The sequence below is a fragment of the Myotis yumanensis genome, unplaced genomic scaffold (genome assembly GCF_028538775.1).
Source record: "Myotis yumanensis isolate MYYU_CA2020_CCGP unplaced genomic scaffold, mMyoYum1.0.hap1 SCAF_2, whole genome shotgun sequence".
NCBI classification, from domain to species: domain Eukaryota; kingdom Metazoa; phylum Chordata; class Mammalia; order Chiroptera; family Vespertilionidae; genus Myotis; species Myotis yumanensis.
Window position 1 is genome coordinate 16,953,716 of NW_027223753.1, and position 24,336 is coordinate 16,978,051.

Below are 24,336 nucleotides of genomic sequence, written 5' to 3' on the forward strand. Positions count from 1 at the left end.
TAGGGGTGCCAGAAGATGAGAGACAGCAAGATATTGAAAACCTATTTGAAGAAATAATGGCAGAAAACTTCCCCCACCTGGTGAAAGAAATGGACTTACAGGTCCAAGAAGCACAGAGAACCCCAAACAAAAGGAATCCAAAGAGGACCACACCAAGACACATCATCATTAAAATGCCAAGAGCAAAAGACAAAGAGAGAATCTTAAAAGCAACAAGAGAAAGAGTCTCAATTACCTACAAGGGAATACCCATACGACTGTCAGCTGATTTCTCAACAGAAACTTTGCAGGCCAGAAGGGAATGGCAAGAAATATTCAAAGTGATGAATAGCAAGAACCTACAACCAAGATTACTTTATCCAGCAAAGCTATCATTCAGAATTGAAGGTCAGATAAAGAGCTTCACAGATAAGGAAAAGCTAAAGGAGTTCATCACCACTAAACCAGTATTAGACGAAATGCTGAAAGGTATCCTTTAAGAAGAGGAAGAAGAAAAAGGTAAAGATACAAATTATGAACAACAAACATGCATCTATCAACAAATGAATCTAAGAATCAAGTGAATAAATAACCTGATGTACAGAATGAACTGGTGATTATAATGAATCAGGGACATAGAAAGGGAATGGACTGACTATTCTTGGGAGGGGGGAAGGGGAGTGGGAGATGCGGAAAGAGACTGGACAAAAATTGTGCACCTATGGATGAGGACAGTGGGTGGGGAGTGAGGGTGGAAGGTGGGGCGGGAACTGGGAAGAGGGGAGTTATGGGGGAAAAAAAAAGAGGAACAAATGTAATCTGAACAATAAAGATTTAATTAGGTGGTCCCAGAGTCCTTCCACTTCGGCTCTGTCGCTTCTTCGCTAACAGCCTAGCCCAGCCTCACCATGGTGGACGCCTTCGCAGGCACCTGGAAGCTGGTGGACAGCAAGAACTTCGATGACTACATGAAGTCCATCGGTGTGGGTTTTGCTACCAGGCAGGTGGCCAATATCATCAAGCCTACCACAATCTTTGAAATAAATGGGGACATGATCACCCTGAAAACACAAAGCACCTTCAAGAACACAGAGATCAGCTTCAAGCTGGGAGTGGAGTTTGATGAGACAACGGCTGATGACAGGAAGGTCAAGTCCACCGTGACGCTGGATGGAGGCAAACTTGTCCATGTGCAGAAATGGAAAGGGCAAGAAACAACACTTGCGCGGGAACTCGTGGATGGCAAACTCATCCTGACCCTCACCCACGGCAATACAGTGAGTTCGCGCACATAAGAGAAGGCGGCATGACCAGCCCACTTCTTCACTGACGGCTCCGCTGCCAACTGGCTACCCCTGGACTCAGCACCAGATTGCCTCGTCTTTTCCTCTGGCGTTTTGTATAAATCCACCTTGGGGGCGAAATTCTTATGGATTCAAGTGCACTATCCTGGATACAGTTCCAGTTCCCACTGTGTTTGTCTAACTGCATCCAAAGAATGCTCTGAGGTCAATAAAGCAGACCCAATGCCAATAAATAAATAAATAAATAAATAAATATTTAATTAAAAGCCCAAATCCGGTTTGGCTCAGTGGATAGAGCGTCGGCCTGCGGACTGAAAGGTCCCAGGTTCGATTCCAGTCAAGGGCACGTACCTGGGTTGCGGGCACATCCCCAGTGGGAGATGTGCAGGAGGCAGCTGATCGATGTTTCTCTTTCATCGATGTTTCTAAATCTCTATCCCTCTCCCTTCCTCTCTGTAAAAAATCAATAAAATATAAAAAAAAGATTTAATTAAAAAAGAAATAATCAGGTGGACAAGTGTAGATGTCAACTTCTTTCACCAGGTACCCTGGTTCTTGCTCCATGGGCCCCCCTACAGAGCAACCATGCTGGCAGGGATAGGGGCTATTTATAGTGAGGTAGGCAGGATAATGACCCCCTAAAGACGTCCATGTTGTAATCTTTGGGACCTGTAAAAATGATCTATTTTAATGGCACAGGGTGGATTAAGGTGGCAGATAGAATTAAGGTCCTAATCAGCTGACCTTTAATTATCTGGGTGGGCCTGCTGTAATCACAAGGGCCTTTAAATGTGGAAGTCAGAGGCCGAGCCAGTGTCAGAGTGGCGTATGTGATGTGAGAAAGACTTGACTGGCCATGACTGGTTTTGAAGATGGAAGGAGAGCAAAAGCCAAGGAATACAGGCAGCCTCTAGAATCTAGAAAAGGCAAAGAAAACAGATTCTCCTCTAGAGACTCCAGAAAGGAACACAGCCTGGCCAACACCTTCACTTTAGCCCTTTGAGATGCATTTAAGGCTTCTGATGTCCAGAACTGTAAGATAGATTTGTGCTGGTTTAAGCCACTGTTTGTGGTGATTTATTACAGTAGCCATAGAAAACTGATATACAAGGGCTCAACACATTTGCCTTACAACTGGCAACTGGAACTGCTGAGTGCCCAAGCTGCTGGCAGCAAAGACCAAGATGTTTTCAATATGGTACCACTCCCTGGGACAATGGTTCTCAAAGTGGGGACCACGAACCCTTGGGGATCCCCAAAATTCTTTCATGGGTTTTGTGAGGCCAAATCTACTTTCATACTTACACCAAGACATTCCTTGTCATTTTCACTGTCATTCTTTCAAGTGGACAGTGGAATTTCCCAGAGGCTACGCGAGATGTGTACAACAGACTGAATGCCAAAGCAGATTTGAGAATCTAGCTGTCTTCTATTAAGCCAGATTCTAGAGAGATTTGCAAAAATGTCACATAATGCCACTCTTCTCACAATTTTTGTTTTGAAGAAGTTGTTTTCCATTTAAAAGGTTATATTTATATTAATCTGAAATGGATTTATTAGTTTTAAATAAATTAATATTTAAAAGCTGTAATTTCTTTTTTTAAAATTGAATTTATTGGAGCAACACTGGTTAATAAATTATATAGGTTTCAGGTGTACAATTCTATAATACATCACCTGTATATTGCATTGTGTTCACCACCCCACGTCAAGTTAAAGCTTTAACCTCTAATCCAGTAAAACACATATAACCCACATAGGAAACCCTTTGTAATTTTTAAGAATGTAAACGACTCCTGAGGCCAAAAATTTGAGAGCCACTGCTCTAGAGTGACCTGCTAGCTACCTATTGGCAGGCTGACCTCATTGCCCCCTTGTTTCATAAAAGGAATAGTTTTTGTTACCTCATGGTAATAAATATGTATTCCAGATATGGACTTCCTGCCTGCAATGCTTCTGCACCACCACTTCTGGACTTTCCAGAGTACCTGATTCATCACGATGCTACCCGAACACGCCTATCTGCATTATAGGGTGAAGGGCATATGGCCTCCCCGCTGGAACACACTGGACTTACAATGTGGCCTGTCACTCAGAGCTGTTGACTGGACAGTCAGTACCAGCCAGGAGACACCATCTGCAAGGCTAGGTTATTGACGGCCAGGATGCAGTACATGCTTTAAATCTGAGGTGGGGAAACTTTCTTCTACCAAGGGCCATGACGATACTTATAACATCATTCGAGGGTCATACAAAATGATCAACTTAAAAATTAGTCGCTATAGTTGGTCAAACATTTAATTAACTCACCCTTAATGCCCTGGTAGGGCCAGACTGAATGATTTCACGGGCCGGGAGTTCCCCACCCCTGCTTTAAACCAATGGCCAATATATGGCTCCACCTCTCTCACATCCAGAACACAGAGGCCCAGGGACCACGGGGTAGAGATGGGAGTGGCTCTTCTCACTATTTTTCCAAGTAACCTACTGGAGAAATTTTTGTTTTCCATCCCCTCAACTTTGTGTTCAGTGGGTTTGAAGTTCTTGGTGCCCAAAGGAGGAATGCTTACTTCCCCCAGGGAACACAGATATGGTTTCTTAAACTGGAAGTTCTTCCCACTGGTCTTTTGTTGTTAATCCTCACAAAAGGATATTTTTTCCATTGATTTTAGAGAGAGTGGAAGGGAAGGAGGCAGAGAGAGAGAAAAACATTGATCCGAGAGACACATCAATTGGTTGCCTCCTACACACACCCTGACCAGGGTTGGGGATCGAACCCACAACCCAAGTATGTGCCTTTGAGAATCAAACCTGTGACTCTTTGGTGCTGACGCTCTAACCACTGAGAAACACTGGCCAGGGCCCCACTGGTCATTTTGAGCTTTGTATGTTACTGAACCAAAAGGCAGAGAGGGGTATCAACTGTACCAGAAAGGCTGGCTAATCTGGATGACCAGAAGGAAAATGGGGGGTGGGCAGGAAGGCTATGTCTGCATCCAGGATTTACTGGGTGCCTCTCAGATCTCCCAGTACAATGATGACAGTTATCAGGAAGCTTCACAACCAGACAAACCTTAGATCAATAAGAGCCCGAATTGCCTAGGAATAAAGGTTTAGGACACCCCACCAGGTGAAGAACCCAATAAGTTAAAATGCTGGCCACTGGTAAGAGGAACATGGAGGGGGTGGAAGGACGATGCATAATTGCTCACTTAGACCTGTGACCAGATACAGCAGGGGCACTATAGCAGGTTTTTGTTATTTCCTCCTCCTGTCTTATTTTTTCCAAGAGCCCTAGTGATGACTAAAGTTTTAAATTTGGCTCAAGGTGAGAATGACTGAAGGATAAAGATATGGTCAATGTGACAACAGGTCCTGTTGGAAATAAACTTTTTTTCCCTTCTATTTAAAAAAGCTGAGGTGAAACTCATCCTATATAATAAAAGGGTAATATGCAAATTGACCGAATGGCAGAACGACCAGTCGCTATGACGTGCACCGACCACCAGGGGGCAGACGCTCAACACAAGAGCTGCTCCCTGGTGGTCAGTGCGCTCCTACAGGGGGAGCACCATTGAGCCAGAAGCCGGGCTCACGGCTCACAGCTGGCAAGCACAGTGGCAGTGGCAGCAGCACTAAGGATGTCCAACTGACGGCTTAGGCCCCTGCCCTGAGGGCGCCCAGACTGCGAGAGGGCACAGGCCAGGCTGAGGGACCGCCCCCCCAACCATGCACGAATCTCGTGCACCAGGCCTCTAGTATAACAACATAAAGAGAACCATTTTAAAGTGAACAATCAGTGGCATTTAGTACCTTCACAAAGTTGTGCAAGCATCACCACAATTGATTTCCAAAACTTTTTCATCACCCCAAATTGAAATTCTGTAGCCATCGGGACATGAGCTTTGCATCTAAAGGACAGAGTGCATGGTGGGGACACAAGAAATTTCTCTGTTCGGATACCCTGCTCCCCTCTAAGCCCATTCTCCCCTTGCTCCACTTACTGGAAGGCTGACCCGTGTGGATTGAATTCAGTGAAACAACTCAGAGGCCTTTCATTCTGGCTTCCAGCTGGGTCTGGCCAAGAAGAGGCCCCAGCAGGATCCAAGGCAGAATACTTGTCCGGTGGGCCCCTGCCTGGCAGGGGCTGCATTCTGCTCCCTAGGGCTGCGGCTCCAGCAGGGCAGTCCCTCCCATGGTCACAGCTCTCTCCTTCACCCTTCAGGTACAGAGGTGGTAATGGCTTCCCATAGTGTGAGCTCCCTGGGTACCCCCCTGGTGGGTCCCCTGCCCCTGCCCACAACCCTGTAAAGGATCCCTTAGTTGAAGGCTCTTCAGTATCCTTTGAGCATACCATCCGTTTCTTGGTGGGGCACCAACTGATAAAGAAATGGCATGGTCCCTCCCTACAGTCCTTGGCACTGAATACTTCCGATTTCATGGGTCAGATCAGCTCTGTACAGAGGCCCCAGGCTGGGCAAAGGGGATGCTTCCTGGGCAGCCCAGGTTCCAACACCCTGATGCAGCCACACTGGTCTTCTTGTTGGATCCTAGGGTGCTGGCTGTGCAGCTCCCAGTCAGAACACTGGGGAACACTCTAAAACAGTCTTCACCTGTTAACCTCAGCTCGTTCTTAGGATATCACTTAGGAGAGTCCTCCTCACCACCCCGCCTTTCATTCACAAACACATTGGGTTTCCCTGGTTTATATGAATGTTTGATGAATCTGCTCTCCCCAAGGCTGAAGGCACCGGGGGGCCGGGAGCGCTCTGCTCTGTTCGCGGCTGTGTCCCTGAAGCCTGGCATGCAGTCACAACCACAGCAGCAGCTGATGGGGACTGTTTCTCTGTGCCAGGCCACCCTCTGCCCCAAAGTCCCCTGTTCCCAGGAAACAGCCCTCGACTCTATTAAAAACTCATATGGATTTATTAGAATATGAAAAAATTTTGGTTTCTTCTGTACAGGCGGCAGAGCAGCAGCAGCTGTGGTGGCTTTGAACATGGTTGTCACGTCACCCTTGCATGGTGACTCCTGCCCAAAACAGCACTTGCATGGAGGGGGGAGAGATGAGCACCCGCTGCCCAGTCCACTGGGAAGAGGGAGTCTGACTATTGCACGATCCTGGGGGAGTGACCGGGGAGGACAGACACCACTCCCCCTGGGCCTGGCCATGGTAGCAGTGGGGATGGGAGTGTGTGCCTGTGAGCAAAGGCCCCTGGGAGCCTAGGACTCTGCCCCCCACCAGCCCCAGCTGGGTGGGCGATGCTCAGGGGAGGTCTGCTCCCCTGAGGTCTGGGCTCCACAGCCAGCTGGGTGCGGGGAACCTAAGAGGGAGAGGTTCCTGGGGCCGATGGGAGGGATGAGAGAAAGAACAGGCCAGCAGGACTGAGGGGCAGGCCCAAGAACAAAGGACCAGACGGCCCAGCATCTGTGAGTGGGAGAGGACCATGATTGGATATGGGGGTTCACTTCTGAAATCAGGGTCTTGGGGCCACAGTTACGGGTCCAGGAGGCAGAGAACCGACTTGGGGAGTGTTGGGCAGACAGGCCCAAATGAGGGGGATTCTCTGGAGGAGGGCCATGCAGATCAGGAAGGAGGAGGGGAGGCCCCCCAGCTCCCAGCAGCCCCTGCTCTGGTGGGAGAGTCTGTGGTGGGACAGGCATGGCCAGGGGCTTTGAAAATGTTTTACAAACAGGAATGGCCTCTGTGCAAACAGATCATACATGGAAGTGGGACAAACAAAACAGATAAAAAGGCAGCACTGTCTGGAGCCCCTGATGGCCTCTCTCCTGACACCAGCCGCCGAGCGCTCACTGGTCCCTGCGGGAGCAATCTGGAAAGCTGTTACTCACAGTCCAAGGCGCCCCAGCTCCACACAGAGAAGCTCAGGGGTGCAGCTCTGAGAAAGGGCGTGTCAGGGTCGCTGGCCAGGATGACAAAGCTGGCGGGAGGGTGGGTCAGATATCTGCTCCCCTTCATCTTTCCTCTGTTAATGAAGGGCCTGGCCTAGGCCAAGAGAGGCCTGGGCTCCTTCCCTTCCCAGGTGGGACCCAGGCTGAGCCAGAGGCTCTTTGATTAGAAACTAAGACTGGTTTGCATGAGGAGGGTGATGGAGGAGGAGGGGGCACCGAGGTCCGGGAAACTCGGAGGCCTTCTGGGGAGGGGAGAGAGCCAGACAGGAAGGGGCAGGTCTGCTCACAGCCCAGCAGTTCTGCCGAATGGATGGGGAAGGCAGTTCTGGTGGTGGCGGCGGGGGGTGCTTCCCAGGAGGCAGGGGGAAGCTGTGCTGGGCCCAGCTGCCATGCAGGTCAGGAAGGAGGAGGGGAGGCCCCCCAGCTCCCAGCAGCCCCTGCTCTGGTGGGAGAGTCTTTGGTGGGACAGGCATGGCCCACTGGCCCCAGCGCTACTGCCCCTTGGGGATGAAAGGCTCTCCCTCCCCAGGCTCAGGGTGGGGGCCTGGGTCGCTGAGGCAGCGCTGTATCCTCTGGGAGTTGGGGCTGTCACTGGGCCCAGAGATGAAGACATCGTCAGTGCCGGGGGAAGAGGGCTCCTTGGTCCGTATCATGATGCCCCCGTCATCATCATCCTCATCGGCCACCCTGGGGTCCCGGTTCAGCCCGAGGATCTTGCCCTTCAGCTCCTCATTCACCAGGTCCACAGACTCGGGCGACTGCGGGGAGGCGGGGTCGATGGTGATGACTGGCAAGTCAGCCTTCGGCTCATAGGCCAGCGGGTCTGGGGACCAAGAACAAGGCACAGTTGGCTTCTGCCCCTGAGCCCTGCCCAGCATGCGCCCAACCTCTCGCGTGCCAGCCGCTCCCACAGAGCCCCTGTGAGGGCAGCAATCCTGGTGTCTCGGAATTACTCCTCGTGGGCCTTTATGAACCCTCATCAGATAGTCTATCATCCCCTGTCTGGGACCTCAAAGGCAGGACTGTGTTCCTCTCCTCACACCCGGGGGTCCCATGCATGTTCCCCGTCAGACCAAGAATCAGGGCTCCTTTCCGAGTCACTGACACCCCAGGGACCCAGGCCTAAGAGAAGGTCCGCCCTCGCTTCCTCCACCCGGTGGAGGTACCAATGGTGCAGACCCCTCCTCGCCCCCTGCCAGACACCAGCTCCCGCACAGACCTCACCGTCAGCCCGTGGAGCACCTCTGTCCCTGGGGGAGGAGGGGGGAGGGCAGCAAGGCCATCCCCCGCCTCCACTGGATGTAGGAGGAGCTCAAGACTTGGGAGGAGGTCAGTGAAGGAGAAGCCGTCCTCCCCGCTGGCTCTGGGAGGCCCTGAGCGCCCAGCTGCCAGGCCCCTGGCCAGGCACCCTGGGCCCTGCCTTACCTGAGCCGATGCGGGCCCGAGACATGGTGGGCGAGTCCAGTTTGTGGGCCGGCACTGTCAGGTAGTTGTTGATCTGACAGAAAGAGCAGACAGGTGTGAGCTCAGGCAACCCCTCTAACGGCCCTGGAGGCTGCTGGCCACAGGCGTGCTTGGGCACCCGCTCCCTCCTGGCAATTCCTCATTAGGCTGTGCCACGCTGGCACTTCAGGGGTTCCTGAGGGCTTGGCCCAGGCTCCCCTCAAGCTATGCCATCTCCTGGGTGGCCCTGAACCTCCTGCGCTGCCCTGCCTTTCCCATGGTGCCACTGTCCCAGTCTAGCTCCAGCCACACCTACCCGAGAGGTACAGATCCATAAAGTCAACTCAGGAGTGGACACCCGGGTCCTGGATGGCCCCCAGGAATCTCAATGCAACATGTTGGAGATGAACTGTTTCTTACCTCCCCTCATAACCTTGTTCCTTTCTTGGCTTCCCCTGTCACAGCCACCACTCCCACCTACCCCAATCAGAAGGCCAGACGTGACCCCTGACTCCTCTTCTTCTTCTTTCAGCCCACCTCAAACTCAAGTCTTACTAGTTCCCCCTCCTAAATGCCCCTTGACCCCGGCTGGTGTTGCTCAGTGGTTGAACCTTGACCTATGAACCAAGAGATCCCTGGTTTGATTCCCCATCAGGGCACATGCCCGGACTGCAACTCGATCCCCAGTGGGGGGCATGCAGGAGGCAGCCGATCGATGTTTCTCTCTCATTGATGTTTCTGTCTCTCTTCCCCTCTCCCCTCCTCTCTCTCTAAAAGTCAATAAAAACATATTAAAAAATAAATAAATAAATGTCTCTTGAATCTACCCACTCCTTTCCATCTCCCCCTGCCACCATCCTAATCTGGGTTGCCTCCACCCCTCCCCATGTCACTTCCTTACACAGAACTCTTCGTGGCTCTCCATGCTTGTAGAATAAAGCCCAAACCGTACTCCATTAACAACCTTCCTTGAAAGCTGAACCCTGTTTCCTTTTTAAAATATTATTTAAAAATTTTTTTTACATTTTTATTGATTTCAGAGAGGAAGGGAGGGGAGAGCTAGAAACATCAATGAGAGAGAACCATTGATTGGCTACCTCCTGCACACCCCTTACTAGGGATCGAGCCCGAAACCTGGGCATGTGCCCCTGACTGGAATCGAACCTGGGACCCTTCAGTCCACAGGCCAACACTCTATCCACTGAGCCAAACCAGCTAGGGCTGAACCTTGTTTCTAGAATGGGCCACATTCTGGGATTGGGAACTTATGCACATGTTCTTCCTTCCGCCTGGACCTTCCTTTGCCCACACTCCCCCCATCGTGGCTCTGATTCCTGAGCTTACCCCACGCCCTCCCTCAAGGCCCCTTGCACTTCCTGTCCTACATGGGCCTCTGATGAGAAGTTTCATAAGGGAGGGACTGGGCTGACTCACTCGGATTCACAGAGGCTTAGCACTTAAAGGCCGCTCAACAAATGTTTCCTGAATGAATGAATGAATGAATGAGGTGTGCCTTGCTTTGTGATTTTGGGCACCTGTCTTTTCCCTGGGCCTTAGTTTTCTCACAAGAAAAAGAGGAGTCTAAGCACAGGTGCCTGAGGATATGATGAGGGGCCTGGACTCTTCACTGCTCCTGGCGGGGAGGAAGGCTTTCTGGAACCTGCCCTGGGCTCAGCTTTCAGCTTTCGAAACAGGTGGAGAAGGCAAAGAAACAACACCCCCAGATCAGAGTGTTCTATCTGCAAAAGGGCTTAGTGACGAGGATGCAGGAAGAGGAAGAGCCCAGAGAAAGGAAGGAGCCACTCCAGTCCTGGACGCACCCTCTGTTCCAATTGCCGGGCCTTCTGTCTCCGGAGCAGCATCTGGTTCCAGGCCTCCTCATAGGGGTCTGCCACCAGTGTGTGTCTGTTGTAAGACCGCAGCTGCGGAAGGAACAGCCGTCAGGCAGGGCAGGCCCCGGACATGTGTGGGGCAGGGCTGGAGCCGCCGGGGGCAGAGGGGCTCCTGTCCTGAAGGGGGGTGGGCGGGAGCAGCCCCTCACCCGCTGCCTGGTCTTCTGCAAGTTGTTCCTCAGGATTTTGCGAATCTCCTCCTCCTTGTCCTTGGAGAGTGCTGGCAGGATGCGCTCAGCAGGCAGGTTCTTGGGGTGGATGTTCCTGGGACAACACGACACAGGTTAGGTCCCCAAGAAAATTCCTGTGACCCTGGAGCCTTCCGGGCTGGGCCAGAAGAAAGCCGCTCAGGGGAAGGCCTGGGTGGGTGGGCAGAGCCTCGGGTCCTCAGTGTGACCCTGCAGCTCTCACCAGCCCTGGCAGGATGAGAGGGGCCTTGCTCACCGCCCCCAGGCCCAGCGTGGCCTGCTCCAGGTTGCTGTGGAGGGGTTAGTGCGGGTGCAGAACCGGCCAGGTTGGCCACTAGCACTCACTGCATGGAGACGGTGGAGACGGCAGAGGGGATCTTGCCTATGCCACCACTTTCCACCAGCTCAATAGCCTGCTTCATCTCCATCTTGTGGTAGAAAGCGATGAGCTGGGGCTCCTTGGAGCGCTCGCCGGCTATCAGGCACTTCTTCACATACTTCTTGTTAAACCGGTTGAGCCTGGGGGGAGAAGGGAAAAGGTGGATGGAGCCAGCTCCTCGGGGTGGGGTGACACCCAGGCCCTGGGAGACCCTTACCTGCCCCTCCCCACCCACGTACCCACCAGGCCTGCCACCTACTTGTCCTTCCAGTGGTGGTGGCCGTAGTGGCCACAGATGTCCTCGATGCCTGTCAGAAGGTGGTCCAGGAACTGAAACGGGCCCAGGGCCAGGTCAAGCCTCACTACTGGGCTCTTTCCCTACCAAGACTTCTGAGGAGGCCCTCCCACCTTCAAAACTAGTGCTTCTCTGCTCAGATTAGCCCTGTAGTTCCAGAAGCAGCCAGGAGGTGGTGCCCATACCGCACTCATCCTGAACCCCAGTGGCACCTCAAACCCTCTGCCGCTGAGGCATGGCTGAACTCCCTTCTCTGAACCCCTGAGGCTCCCTCCTCAGGCTCCCAGCCGCTCATACTACACCTCCCTTTGACCTGTGACCTAAGAGGCTCAAGGACCACCTGGTCCTGGGATAAGGGCCAAGGCATGGACTCAAGGACTAGCTACTCCCCAAACTTTCTCTGCAACCGAGGGCCCAGCTTCCAGTACCTGCGTGTGGATCTCCTCGTTGATGGAGCGCTTCGTTTCTTGCTTTTTCTTCACAGCCAGAAGGTCTACCAGGGGCCGAATGGTCATACCCTAGGGGGCAGGTGGGTGTCAGGCCTCCCTGCAGCCTCCCATCTCCCCGGGGTCCCCTGAGGTTGGCATGCCCTCTGCTCCAAGGCCCCCAAGATCTCAACCTCCATGTGAGCATTTCTATAAAGGCAGGTCCCCAAGGCCTGCTCTTCCTGAAGACAGCCAGAGGTCTGAGAGCCCACCCAGCCACGTGACTCACACTGGTCATTTAGCCCAGGCCAGGGGTTGAGGGCCTGGGGTTAAGTGTGGGCTCCACCACAGGCGTGTTCTGCAACCCCAAGAAGGCTAATGGGGAGAACCTCCTGGGCGCTGCCTCCCAGGCAGGACTGTGGCCGAGGGGCACAAGCGGTGGCGGCAACAGCTAAGTGAACTGCACGCTGCCTGTGCCAGAGCCGGTTGTTTTACTAGGAATAGCTCCTTAACACCTACAGCAACCGTGAGAGGGAGGTTCCTTCACTCTCCCCATTTCACAGATGAGGAAGCTGAAGTTCAGGGGTTAAGTAACTTCCTAAGGTCTCACAGAAGTAGTAGAGCTGGACTCACACCACCTCAATGCTGCCTTCATTGAAAATGGACTTGATAAGCCATTAGCATATACAACTGCAAAGGCAAGGTGATAAAATATTTTTGAGATGTAAGCAGGGCAAGAGGACAAAAGAGGCAGCCCTGTCTCCTCTTAAATCAGGAAATAAGTGCCACCCCAAGGCTTCCTCTACATTTTCTCCTCCTGGGCAGGCAATGATGCTTGCCAGGATTCGTGTCCCAGAAAGACGGAGGGGATGGCAGGGCCTCGGAGGCCCAGACAGTATTTTCTCACTTGCCCACGGTCACAGGTCAGGTAAGGTGGATTCACACCATCCCAGGCTGGGCTTGGTTGGGGACTAGAAGCAGGGTTGGGGAGGGCTCTCAGCTAAGCCTGGGTCATTCAAATGACAGAAACCACTGCCCAGCAAGCGGGAAGGATTCTTCAGGATCGTCTAGTCCAGTCCCCTCACTTCAACGATGGGGAACTGAGAGCCAGAAATGGGAGGAGGGTCTTTCCCAGGGTCACGCAGACAGCAGCAGAGCTTGGGCGGACTCCAGACCTCCCGCTGCCTGGCTCAGCAACCTTTCCAATTCCCTGTGTTCCCATTTTACAGATGCAGAAACTGAGACCCTAAGATATTAAGTCACTTTCCTAAAGCCCTATAATGGGCATCGAGGGCCTGCTAACTGTACCTACTTCTCTCCCACTGGGTTCCTAAGTTAGGCAGCAATCTCACTCCTTTATACTCTGATTGGTCACTTCACAATGACTCATCACAATTCCCCCTTAACCACTGAGGAAACTGAAGCCCAGAAAGGAGGAGTGGCTTGCCCAAGGTTGTGAAGCAAGTTATTGGTGGAGCTGGGACTAGAACCCGTGGCCCCCTCTTGGGTCACATGCTTCCTCTTTCCACTGGCAGAGTCGGGTCCCTGGGCGGGGCTGCTCCACCCTGTCCAGCACCTGCACAAACACGGTGAAGAAGATGACGGTGATGATGGCAGTGAGGAACAGGTCGCACATGGGGAAGTGCTTCTTGTCCAGGAGGTAGCCCAGGGAGAAGGCGATGGCCCCTCGCAGGCCCCCGTAGGCGATGATGAACTGGTCCTTGGGCGTCAGCTTCACGATGCGGAACTTGTTGATGAACCAGGTCAGGCCCAGCACACCTGCCCGGGGGAGGAAGAAGAGGGGTCAGCTGTCTCCAGCCCCTCCTGGCTTCCTCTGTCTGCAGGAAGCCTCCACTGGTAAGCCCCACCCAGTCCACTCATTTCCTGGGCCCCTCAGCCCAGGGCGCTCTGACTCTCTCAATCTAAGAGCTGGGTGGATTCTTAAAGGGCCCCCCAACTGGATGTACTGTAGAGACACCAAAGAGGCCTCCAGTGGCCAAAGGTTGGGAGGAGAATGGGAAAGAGATGAAACAGGGTGAAACCTATTAAATAAATATGATGGGTATATGGGGTCTACTTTCTCTGGTTTGAGATTTTCCATAATAAAAAATTACACAATGCAGAGGTCTGGGTCCAACCTCAACCCTCTGTGGAGGGTTGTGGAGGACGAAGCAGTGGACTAAGGGTTTTAAACAGTGCACCAGGGATCAGTGACGCCCCGTCAGGCTCAGGACCACGGGCCTAACCTCGGAGCAGAGTCTGAGATGCAGGGTGAGGAAGCAGCAGTCGCCGAGGGAGGTGTGTCTGGAAAGTGTAAGCACCTGAGGACCCAAGGCCCGGCCCGTGTGCAGCCCCAGTGGCAGCGCAGTTTGCAGGCGCTGCACGCAGCTTTGCAAGTGCTGAAGTCATATGCGCCATGGGACAGCACAGGACACTCACGGCCCTGCGGTGTGTGCCTTAGTTCCTTCCTCAGATCCAACAGGCCCAGAACCGCAGGGTCCCTGAGGCCCCTCCACTCCGACACACCCTGACTGTCTCCCCAGAGATCAGACTTGTTCCCCAAGGGCCCAGCACAGCCTCAGCATTGCGGAGAGGAGGACTGGGGAAGCCCTGCCGTCCGGCTGTGCTGGGAACAGGCAGGCACCAACCCTGGCCCCTACACACGCACACACACAAGCATGCATGCACGCACTAACACACATACACAGGCACACACTAACATACACACGCACGCACTAACACACATACACACACACACACACACACACGCACTAACACACATGCACGCACACACACACACACACCTCCCCTGGCTCCGGCCCGGGGACCTCACCCAGCACTCGGGCGATGAGGCAGAAGAGCAGGGTGCTGATGACGAAGGTCCAGTTCCAGTGGTGGGAGCCGGCCACGGTGGAGACGCCGAGGAAGATGAAGATGAGGGTCTCACTGACACTGCTCCACATCTTCAGAAAATACTTGATGGTTGTGTGGGACTTGTGGGAGATGTTGGCCTCCACGTAGGGGCGCATCACCACTCCCGAGGCAATGAGTCTGGGGGTGGGGAAGAGCAGGGTTCAGGGTTCGGAGCCGAGCTGCACCCTCCCAGAGCCCCTCTGCTGCCCGAGCTGACAGCGGTCTGTTGACTGAGCTCCTCTTATGGGCTTTCCACACCTGCTCTCTCAATCCTCCTAACCCTGCATATTCTTGTACTTTATAAGATGAGGGAAACTAAGTCGCCTGCCCACTGTCACACGGCGGGCGAGTGGCAGAGCTAAGACACAAACTAAGGTCTGACCAACTCCAAAGCCTGTGCCTTGTCCCCGATGCCACGTGGCCTCTCTGCCTGCCTAACAGGCATCAATGACACCCGTCCGTGGCTGGGGTTTATTCCCACACCCGGGCTCCACTGGCCCAGCTCTCTCCCTCTCACCCCGAATCCCGCAGTCCAGCTCCACCTCTGCACTTCCAAAGTCCTCCCCTACTGGGAACACCTTGGCATCTCCCTGTTTCTGACTTTAAGACCCAGCTGAGGCCGCAGGACCTCCAGGACTCCTCCCTTCAATTGCAGCCTTGAGCCTCCTGGCTGGGGCTGCTGAGGGGAACAGCTACAACCAAGGGGCTTCCTTTGAGACAAATAAGGGAAAAAAGTAGCAAGGCTGGACTTCCCAGAACTTTAAAGTCGGTGCTTCCAGGGGTGGTCCCAGGGCCTGGAGCTCCATCTCCTCCCTGGAGTTGGAGGCTGAGCCCTGGGGAGCTCCCCTGTGACCCTACGAGCCCAGGGAATCCAAGTGGGGGGCCTCCCCGTGCCACGCCAGACTCACGCCATGATGCCCGACAGGTGGAAGAGCTCAGCGGACAGGTAGGCCATGTAGCTGTAGAGGAAGACGAAGAGCGGCTCGATGACACGGATGTGGGCAGTGAATCGGGAGGTGAAGGCCGCGATGACCCCGTAGACCACGCCCACGAAGACCCCGCCCAGGGACACCACGAAGAAGCTCAGGAAGCCGAGGACAATGTCCACGATGCCCACGCGGTCATAGTTGGCAAACTCCTCAAAGAGGTGATACAGGACCTGCAGAAGGTAAGAGCTGGTCGGCAGGGGGGCGGGGTCCTGTCCCAGGGCTCCCTGGGGTCGGACCAGTGTGACCCCATCCCCTCCATGACCGTGGCCACAAGAAGAGGCCACATGGTAACAGAGAAACCCTCATGCCAACAGGTGCTCAGAGGACCTTGCTTGGGCCCTGCAGTACCCAGCTGGTTATGAGGGGGGCTCTGAGGCCCAGCTCTGGGCTGGGCTCGGGCTCTGCTGCTCCCTAGAGGGGTCACGAGGCAGACTGTTCAGTCTCCCGGTGCTCGTTTTCCTCTCCACAAAGTGGGGTAATAGGACCAACCTCACAGGGCTGCGGTGAGGGCTAAGCTAGTTAATAAAGGCAGAATGCCCAGATCCGCGCCAGTGACGGGTGAGCTGCGCCTGGCACTGCTCTGGGGGCCTCTCACTGTGATTTGGGCAGGGCAGGACCCTCTTTCAGCATAAAGCAGGGCGGGTTCAGACAATGAACTACAACAGGACTTCTTAACCTCTGGCACTTTCTGAACATACATATGGCCGGGCCGTACCCTGCCTGGACTCTCTGCCGGGGTGGGGGTGGGGGACGGACAGAAATCTCTACTCAACAAGCTCCACAGGTGGTGGTGATGAACAGCCACGTTCAGATGCTGTGAATGAGAGGTTCTCTAAGGCAGCCCCACCTCCTGGACTGGGAAATGAACAGTCGTGTAACACTTTGGTCAGATGTCTAAGTGGCACTTCAGACACTGGAGCCCTTTGACGGTGGTCACCCTGCTTGGCCTACAACAGCCCTACGAGGCAGGTGGGCCACGGGTGCTTGCCCCCTCGCTAACGGGGGCTCAGAGCGGCCCAAGCCCGGGGGCAGCAGAACCGGGCCCAGAACTAGTTCCCTAGCAGGTTCAGCTTTGAGGTTCTGGCCCCTCTCAGGTGCTGGCTCCCTGACCTGTTCCTAGACAGGTGCCAGGAGACCAGGTAGGAAGTTTCCAGACAAGGGGGCTGCGAGGATCCCTGAGAGGGGACCCTCCAAAGCTCCTAGTACCTGGGCAGCACCTGGAGGCAGGGAGGGGGTGGGGACTTGCTCTGAGTCCGAGCAGCTCAGAGGCAGCCTTCAGGTTTACTGTCTGGGAATCGGAGCACTCACGTCACACCCAGAGCTCCAGAAAGGGCCCAAGCCGGGAGTCAGGGCAGGTCAGCAGCAGACGGCAGGTACGTTCTCAGCCCCGGGCTACCTAACCTCCCTCCCAGCCTGGAGCTCTTCGGGTCCTCAGGGTATACTGCCGGGGCCGGTGGGGTGGGTGGAGAGGACAAGGTCCTCCTTTCCGGCCTGGCATCACTGCCACTGGGACTAGAAAGGTGGTGGAGCATAGTGGTAAGCACCTGGGCTCTGGACTCAGACTGTAGATTTGAACCTCGGCCACATCCCTTATCAGAGAATGTGACCTTGGATGAGTTAGGTGACCTCTCAGTGCCCAAGTTTCCTCACTAATAAAATGGGCAGAGCCCAGCCGGCGTGGCTCAGTGGCTGAGCATTGACCTATGAACTAGGAGGTGAAGGTTCGATTCCCAGTCAGGGCACACGCCCAGGTTGTGGGCTTGATCCCCAGTGTGGGGCACGCATGAGGCAGCCAATCAATGATTCTCTCTCATCGTTGATGTTGCTATCTCTCGCTCCCTCTCTGAGAAAAAAAAATGAAAAAAAATATTTTTTTAATGGGTATAACAACAGTGCCCACCTCTTGTTTCTTTTTTTTTTTTTTTTAAATATATTTTATTGATTTTTTACAGAGAGGAAGGGAGAGAGATAGAGAGCTAGAAACATTGATAAGAGAGAAACATCGATCAGCTGCCTCCTGCACATCTCCCACTGGGGATGTGCCCACAACCCAGGCACATGCCCCTGACCGGAATCGAACCCGGGACCTTTCAGTCCGCAGGCCGACGCTCTATCCACTGAGCCAAACCGGTTTCGGCCCACCTCTTGTTTCTGTGCAGATCAGATGAGGCAATGCATATTCAGACAGGAAGTGCTCAGTGAACACCAGCGGTTACTACCAGCACTGCCACTGCTGTGGTGAGGCGTGGCATGGGCCCGAGGCGGCCAGACTGAGGTGTCTACCTGACACAACCACGCCCCACTTGCTCCCTGGTAGTGCCAACCCAACACCCAGACCCAAGGGAGGACTTCATGTTTGGCACCCAGTGGTTTCAGACATTCGTGAGTGGAACTCCTGTAAGAACCCTGCAACCCCTGTTACAGATGGAGAAACAGGCTCATGTGGTGACTCCGGGCGAGAAGGGTTGCAAAAAGCGGCCAGGACCACGGCCTGCCTGCTCACGCCAGGCTGCTGCTCTGCCAGCCTCATGAGGAGCCGAGGAGGGGGCGGGGAAGGAGAGGAAGCCAAGGCTGTCAGCAGCCGACCACCACTGCCTGCCTCTTGTTTGAGGTGCAGCTTCCTGAGGGGCTGGAGGTGGAGGAGAGGGGGTGCATGTGCAAGCATGCAGGGGTGCACACGTGCCCTTGTGTTTTCCTGTGTGCACAGCTACTGAGGGGTCCATCTGGCAGGGGGGATGTTTTCACAACACGATGTGAGTTGCACATACACGTATCTGTTTCCTGAGGAAACTGGCTGGGAGGAAGGTACGTGCAAGCATACAGAGCTGCTGTGTGCAGACCCTGCGTCGGGGCTGTCCGTTCTCACTAGACCCTGGGAGGGAAGCACTAACTCCTCTGCCACACTGCAGATGTCCAGGTGATGCCCAGAGAGGTACAGTCACTTGCTTAATGTCACACAGTGAGCAAGTGGCCAACCCATTTTACTTAATCACTTTTGGGGGTTCTGGGAGCAAGGTCCCTTTCCACAACGGCTGCCCTAGAACTCTGCACATATGAAACTCTTAACTTAAGGCATAATTATTGACACTAAAGCCGAAACACCCCTCCCAGACTGGTCTGTAAAGGTTAAACTGAGGTAGGAAGAGGATGAGCAATTTAATCAAGATCATATCGCAATCCACGTCAGGGATGGCGTATACGACCTGGTAAGGCCAAGAGCTCAGGCCCTGGAGTCAGACGGACTTGGCTTCTAACCTTGGTTCTCTCATATGCCAGCAAGTTATTGAACTTCTTTGGGCCTGATTCCTCCTCTGTAAAGTGAGACTATTAAGCACCTCCTAAGGGTGCCATGAGGGTTAAGTAAAATCACCCATGTCTCATGCTCAGCATGATGCCTGGCCCGCAGTAAGCAGGAATGGACATTTGCTGTTTTATTACGATTACAGGTGGATGTGGGTCACTCTGGACTTGGATTGGGGTCTGTGCCCTGTGTGTACATGGGTGTGTTCCCCAACCCCTCACCACAGTGACGGCGTCATTGAGCAGGGACTCCCCAAAGACGAGGATATGTAGCAGCTCGTTGATGTGAATTTCCTCAAAGACAGCCAGCACGGCCACGGGGTCCACGGCCGAGATGATGCTGCCGAAGAGCAGGTTCTCCAGGAGGCCGATGTTGTTGATCTGCTCGCCACCCACCAGGCACACGGCATACATGAGGCCGCCCAGGAAGAAGGCGTTCCACAGCGTGCCCACCACGGCGAAGATCAGGATGGTGCCCAGGTTCTCCGTGAACTGCCGCAGCGGCAGGAAGTAGCCTGCGTCCAGGATGATGGGTGGCAGCAGGAAGAGGAAGAAGACGTCCGACTGTAGGATGGGGGGTGTCTCACCCACACCCTTGATCAGGCCCCCTACCAGCAGCCCCACCACGATCAGCAGGCAGCTCTCCGGGACGATGCTCGAGATTGTGGGAATCACATGGAAACCTGAGGAGGGCGAGAGAACGGGAGGCTGTGGCTTGCAGGGAGCCGGAACAGAAGGTTGGGGACAGGGCTGTGGAGGAGGAAGGAAGCTGGCCAGAGGGGTACAGGCTTGATCTCAGGGGCCGCTCTGTTAACTCTCTAATCTCAACTTCCTCGCTGTAAAACGGAGGTGATAATAGCACAGGGTTCACAGGGTTGCTGTATAAGCCAAGTGACAATGTTTTTAAAGTGCTTTTTTCAAAGGATGTACAGATGCTGTCTCTGTCACTGTCATAAAATAGCAGACAGCCGTGGCTCTGTATGCCTCCAGAAGGCAGAAATTATACATCCATCACTGAGGCTCCAAGTACAAAGGCATTACCTAGGCCTGAACCCAAGCCATCCATCATCCGGGCACAAGTTCAGGGAGGCAGGCTCAAGACCAGGCATAACAATCTGACAATTCTGTCTGAGGGAAGACAGTGAGTTCCCCATCATGAAGGCTTTAAGCTGAAGGAAGACCACAGGTTGGTGGAGAAGTGACACAGAAGATAGAGGGAAGCACAGAAGAATCAAAGCGCACCAGCGCAGGATGGAGCTTGAGGATCGTGCCCTGCAGAATGCATGCAGCGACCTCCAATCCCAGACGTGCATGCTTTCCTGCCGAGCCCAGATAGCTGCTTAAGAAGCCAACAGCAATCCATCCGTTTTGCATGTGAGACAAAACCTACTTGCCACCCTGTTCCGAGTCCAACCCCACCTACTTTAAAAAGGAGACAACTGAGGCTCAAAAAGGGGAAAGGGCTTGTCCAAGGTCACAACAGCAAATGAGTAGCAGAATCAGGACAAACTCCAGGGACAGACTCCCCAGCTCCCAATAAACTCTGCAGTTCTGTAAGTCAACCCGTCCAATTTTCTCTCCCTATCAAGGCCTGAACATGCCCCTCAGCCTGAGACACACCAACCATCTCCCCCAGCCAGGTCCTGGTCAGCCAGCAGCAACGGGCCACTCTGCAGTGGTCCACCCAGTGCTCTAAACCCAGAGCTGGGAGGTAGCAAATGTCCCCTTCTGAGACAGCTTCTCTCAATGCCAGGTTTGGCCCCAAGTTTCCTCTGGGTTTTTGGTTTGTTTTTGGGTGGGGAGGTGAAAGAAGGCCTGGGCACCTAGCTGTATGTTGGGTACCATAACCCCAGGGTCAGCTTGGTTAAGATGGTTTGGCACTTTGCTCAAGGTAAAAAGTCTTGCTTTCCTCCCTGTAAGTTCTGAGCAGGCAGATTCCATATCTATTTATACTTATACTAAAGGCCGGTGCACGAAAATTCGTGCACTGTCGGGGGGTCCCTCAGCCCGGCCTGCCCCCTCTCACAGTCCGGGACCCCTCAGGGGATGTCCTACTGATGCCTTAGGCCCGCTCCCATGGAGAGGAGCCTAAGCCACAGTCTGGCCTCCCTCTGCGGGAGGCAACCAGCCAATCAGGGGAAGGCGATGCCCCCATCACACCTCTGCTGCTGCCGCTGCCAGCCGCCACAGCTGCCTGAGCCTCAGCCCTTGCAGCCACCGAGGCTTACCTGAGCCTCGGCCCGGCCCTCGTTGCCTGAGCATCAGCCCGGCCCTCATTGCCTGAGCCTTAGGCCTTCCCAGTGGCAACCACCATCCACGGCCTGCCTGAGCTTCAAGGTGGCCCTGACGGCGGCAGCTGCCATCCGTGGCCTGCCTGAGTCTGGGGCAGCTTCTGGAAGGACGTCCAGAAGATGTCCGCTCTAATTAGCATGTTATCCTTTTATTAGTATAGATTCCCAGGGCTGGGGACACAGTAGATGCTCAACAAGTATCTACTGACTTGAAAATGCACAAGAGCCCTAACCGGTTTGGCTCAGTGGATAGAGCGTCGGCCTGCGGACTCAAGGGTCCCAGGTTCGATTCCAGTCAAGGGCATGTACCTTGGTTGCGGGCACATCCCCAATAGGGGATGTGCAGGAGGCAGCTGATCGATTTTTCTCTCTCATGGATGTTTCTAACTCTCTACCCCTCTCCCTTCCTCTCTGTAAAAAATCAATATAATATATTAAGAATAAAAAAACATCTTGCCTTACAAAAAACAAAAGAAAAATGTTTAAAAAAATTGCACGAGGTTGGGCCATTACTCATGTGACTCCCAATAGCCTACCTGACCAGGTCTGTCTCATTACCCCTGTGGTCCTTGGGAAGGAGGAGAAACATCCCTCCCATGTCCAAAGCCCCTCCTACTCTCAGGTACTGATCTGGGAAGTGTCAGAATAGCTACAGGTCAAGACTCACATTCCAAATACTCTCTAGGCCCAGAACCTGTCACAGTGTGAAGCACCCAGGAAACATTCAAAACATGTTGGGGGAAAAGAACACATCTCCATCCTAGGCCAGGAGAGGACCCCAAAGCCATCCTGTCCTGACTTCAAAACAGACCTGACCAAAAGTCACCTCTTTTGCTAAAAAGTCCTCCAGTCTTTGCAGTGTCCATCAGTAAACCCCCAGTGTTCAGCTGGTTGGTACTGGGAAGGGTGAGGTCATATTGACTCCAAGTCTCTTGCTATACAGGTTAAAGTCCAAACGCTCAGCACTGCCTCCATCGTTTGGTCTTGCTCATGTCCCATGCTCCCTACTGTAAATTATTACGGTTCAGCCTTGCCAAATTCTTTGTAATTCCCTCAAATAAGCCATGTCCTCTTTTTCCTGCAGATTCCAGTTTTTCTCTTCAGAACACTGTTCCTGTACCTCTACCCCCACAATGTGCGGCTGACAGTATAAGCTTCTGTCTGCCTCCTCCAGGAAGCATTCCCTGACCACTCCCGTCCATCCTTCTCTGATGTCTCTCATCATCTTCAATCCACAGTTGTCACTCAGCTTCCTCTCTCTCCCTGGCACCCAGCAAGGACAGACAACCCATGCAAAAGAGGTGGAAACAGGGCAATGGCACCACACTCCCAGAGAAGATGGGATGGCATGGAGGCTTAGGGGAGCTGAGCTCCTCCTGCAGGCAGGAGCCAGGAGTCCAGCTCTAGCTCTAGCCAGCAGACCTTGTCAGCACCCACCCCCACCTGCCCTAGAACTGAGCACCAATGGCTGCCTTAGGAGAAGGCAGACTTTAAAGAGGCAGCACAGGGCAGGTGGCTGATAGCTTCCACTTCTACCTAGCAGGTCAGATCTTTAAAAGGCCCACAAAACTATCCTGGCTCTAAGAAGTGCCAGACAGTGCACTGGAGACCCAGAGAGGGGCCACAGCCCCTGGGGAGGGGCGGGGGGCATGTGAAACAAGCCAAGAGCAGTAACATGACGAAAGTTCCTTACTCCTAAAGGTGCACCACAGCCAGGTTCTGTGCTGGGAGCCTGGCACACAGCATGGCTTTCATGCTCACAGCAGCCCTGAGGGACAGGCACTGTCTCCATTTTGCAGAAGAGAAAGCTGGGGCTCAGCAAGAGTCGGCGGCTTCCCCGGAGTGTAGGGGAAGAGTTCTACTCTAGCTTCAAGCATCTCAAACTTGTAGCAGAGAGAGCTCATTGATCCTCACTCAGTGCGTGTGCGCTCTCTGAGCGAGGCCGGAGCTGTGCACCCTATAGGGACACCCAGGTGGCACAGGGTCAGAACCTTTGTGAGGAGCTCGTGGGGATCACCATGCTTTCCTCAGCCTCGGGACCTTTGCGCCACCAGGCCTCCCCTACAGGTGAAGAGACAGAGGCATTCCTACGGGAGAAAACCTGGAGCTCAGGAGGCAGGACATGCCCATGCCACCCAGGACTAGGGCTTGGGCCTGACTCAGACACAATGCACCTCCTTCCAAGTAAGGCAGCTCCCAGAGTTCCTGGGGCTGGAGCCAGGTGCTCCCCCAGGTCTTCCTGTGTTGGGCCTGCCCCTTAGGACGCCCTGCCCCTCAGGAGGAACTCTGGGACCTGACAGGCAAGGGAAGGGGGAGGGTCAAACCCAGGCTGAGGAGAAAGGTCTGGGATCCATGCATGGCTCCTTGCCCACGGGAAAGCATTAAAATTTCCCAGGGGCAAGGCGGTGGATTGTCACTAGGTACCAAGCTCAGCTTTGATTGGTCCTCTCTCCAGGCCCTGACTCCACCAGTTGTCCCTATGCTGCAGGCCTGACGTGTCTCCTCAGATGCAGGAAACTTGCTGACACCAGGTGAGATAGCACACACTTGTGGCCGTGGTGATGTCACCAGCATGGAATCAAATCTGAGCTGTGAGAGCTGGAACAGACTGTGGAAAACATACAGATCCTCTATTACGTGGGTAGGGAAACCGAGACTCAAAAAGGTGTTAATGGTCATGTGAACGATTGCACCATGAGAGCCCAGGAAGCTCCAAGTCCAGTGATCTCTCACACCACTTGGCTTTTCTGCAGAGGGTGCCCGGTGCTGCCAGAGCAAGGACCGGAGGCATGGAATTCAGCATTTCCGAGCCACAGGCAAACCTGCTGACACAGTTCGGCACTGGTCTCCTTTTAGGTGGAGAGACTGGGTGAGGGAAGAGATGTTTCTTTTTTTGGGGGGGGGAGGTGTTTCTTATTCTGTCCAGTACAGGTGACATAGAGCAACTGGGGATACTGAGGGAACACACACACTCACACACTCTCTCACTCTTTCTTACACACATTCACCCATAGCTCTCTCTCTT

General features: G+C 53.9%; 1 protein-coding gene and 1 pseudogene across 1 annotated transcript in view; one reads left to right on the forward strand and one right to left on the reverse strand.

Moving 5' to 3' along the window:
* The first annotated feature begins 865 nt into the window (after positions 1-865).
* On the forward strand, positions 866-1,274 carry LOC139001681 (fatty acid-binding protein, heart pseudogene; annotated as a pseudogene).
* Positions 1,275-6,190: 4,916 nt separating this feature from the next.
* Positions 6,191-24,336, reverse strand: part of SLC9A1 (solute carrier family 9 member A1) — a 48,921-nt gene continuing 30,775 nt past the window's right edge. The window contains exons 2-12 of the mRNA XM_070404465.1: positions 19,243-19,703; positions 15,640-15,890; positions 14,652-14,869; positions 13,395-13,597; positions 11,822-11,911; positions 11,358-11,428; positions 11,065-11,238; positions 10,681-10,795; positions 10,460-10,561; positions 8,622-8,694; positions 6,191-8,019 (exon numbers count right to left, since the gene is read on the reverse strand). Coding sequence (XP_070260566.1) covers positions 7,688-8,019; positions 8,622-8,694; positions 10,460-10,561; positions 10,681-10,795; positions 11,065-11,238; positions 11,358-11,428; positions 11,822-11,911; positions 13,395-13,597; positions 14,652-14,869; positions 15,640-15,890; positions 19,243-19,703 — 2,090 coding nt within the window. The 3' untranslated portion in view covers positions 6,191-7,687. The remainder of the gene's footprint in view (positions 8,020-8,621; positions 8,695-10,459; positions 10,562-10,680; positions 10,796-11,064; positions 11,239-11,357; positions 11,429-11,821; positions 11,912-13,394; positions 13,598-14,651; positions 14,870-15,639; positions 15,891-19,242; positions 19,704-24,336) is intronic.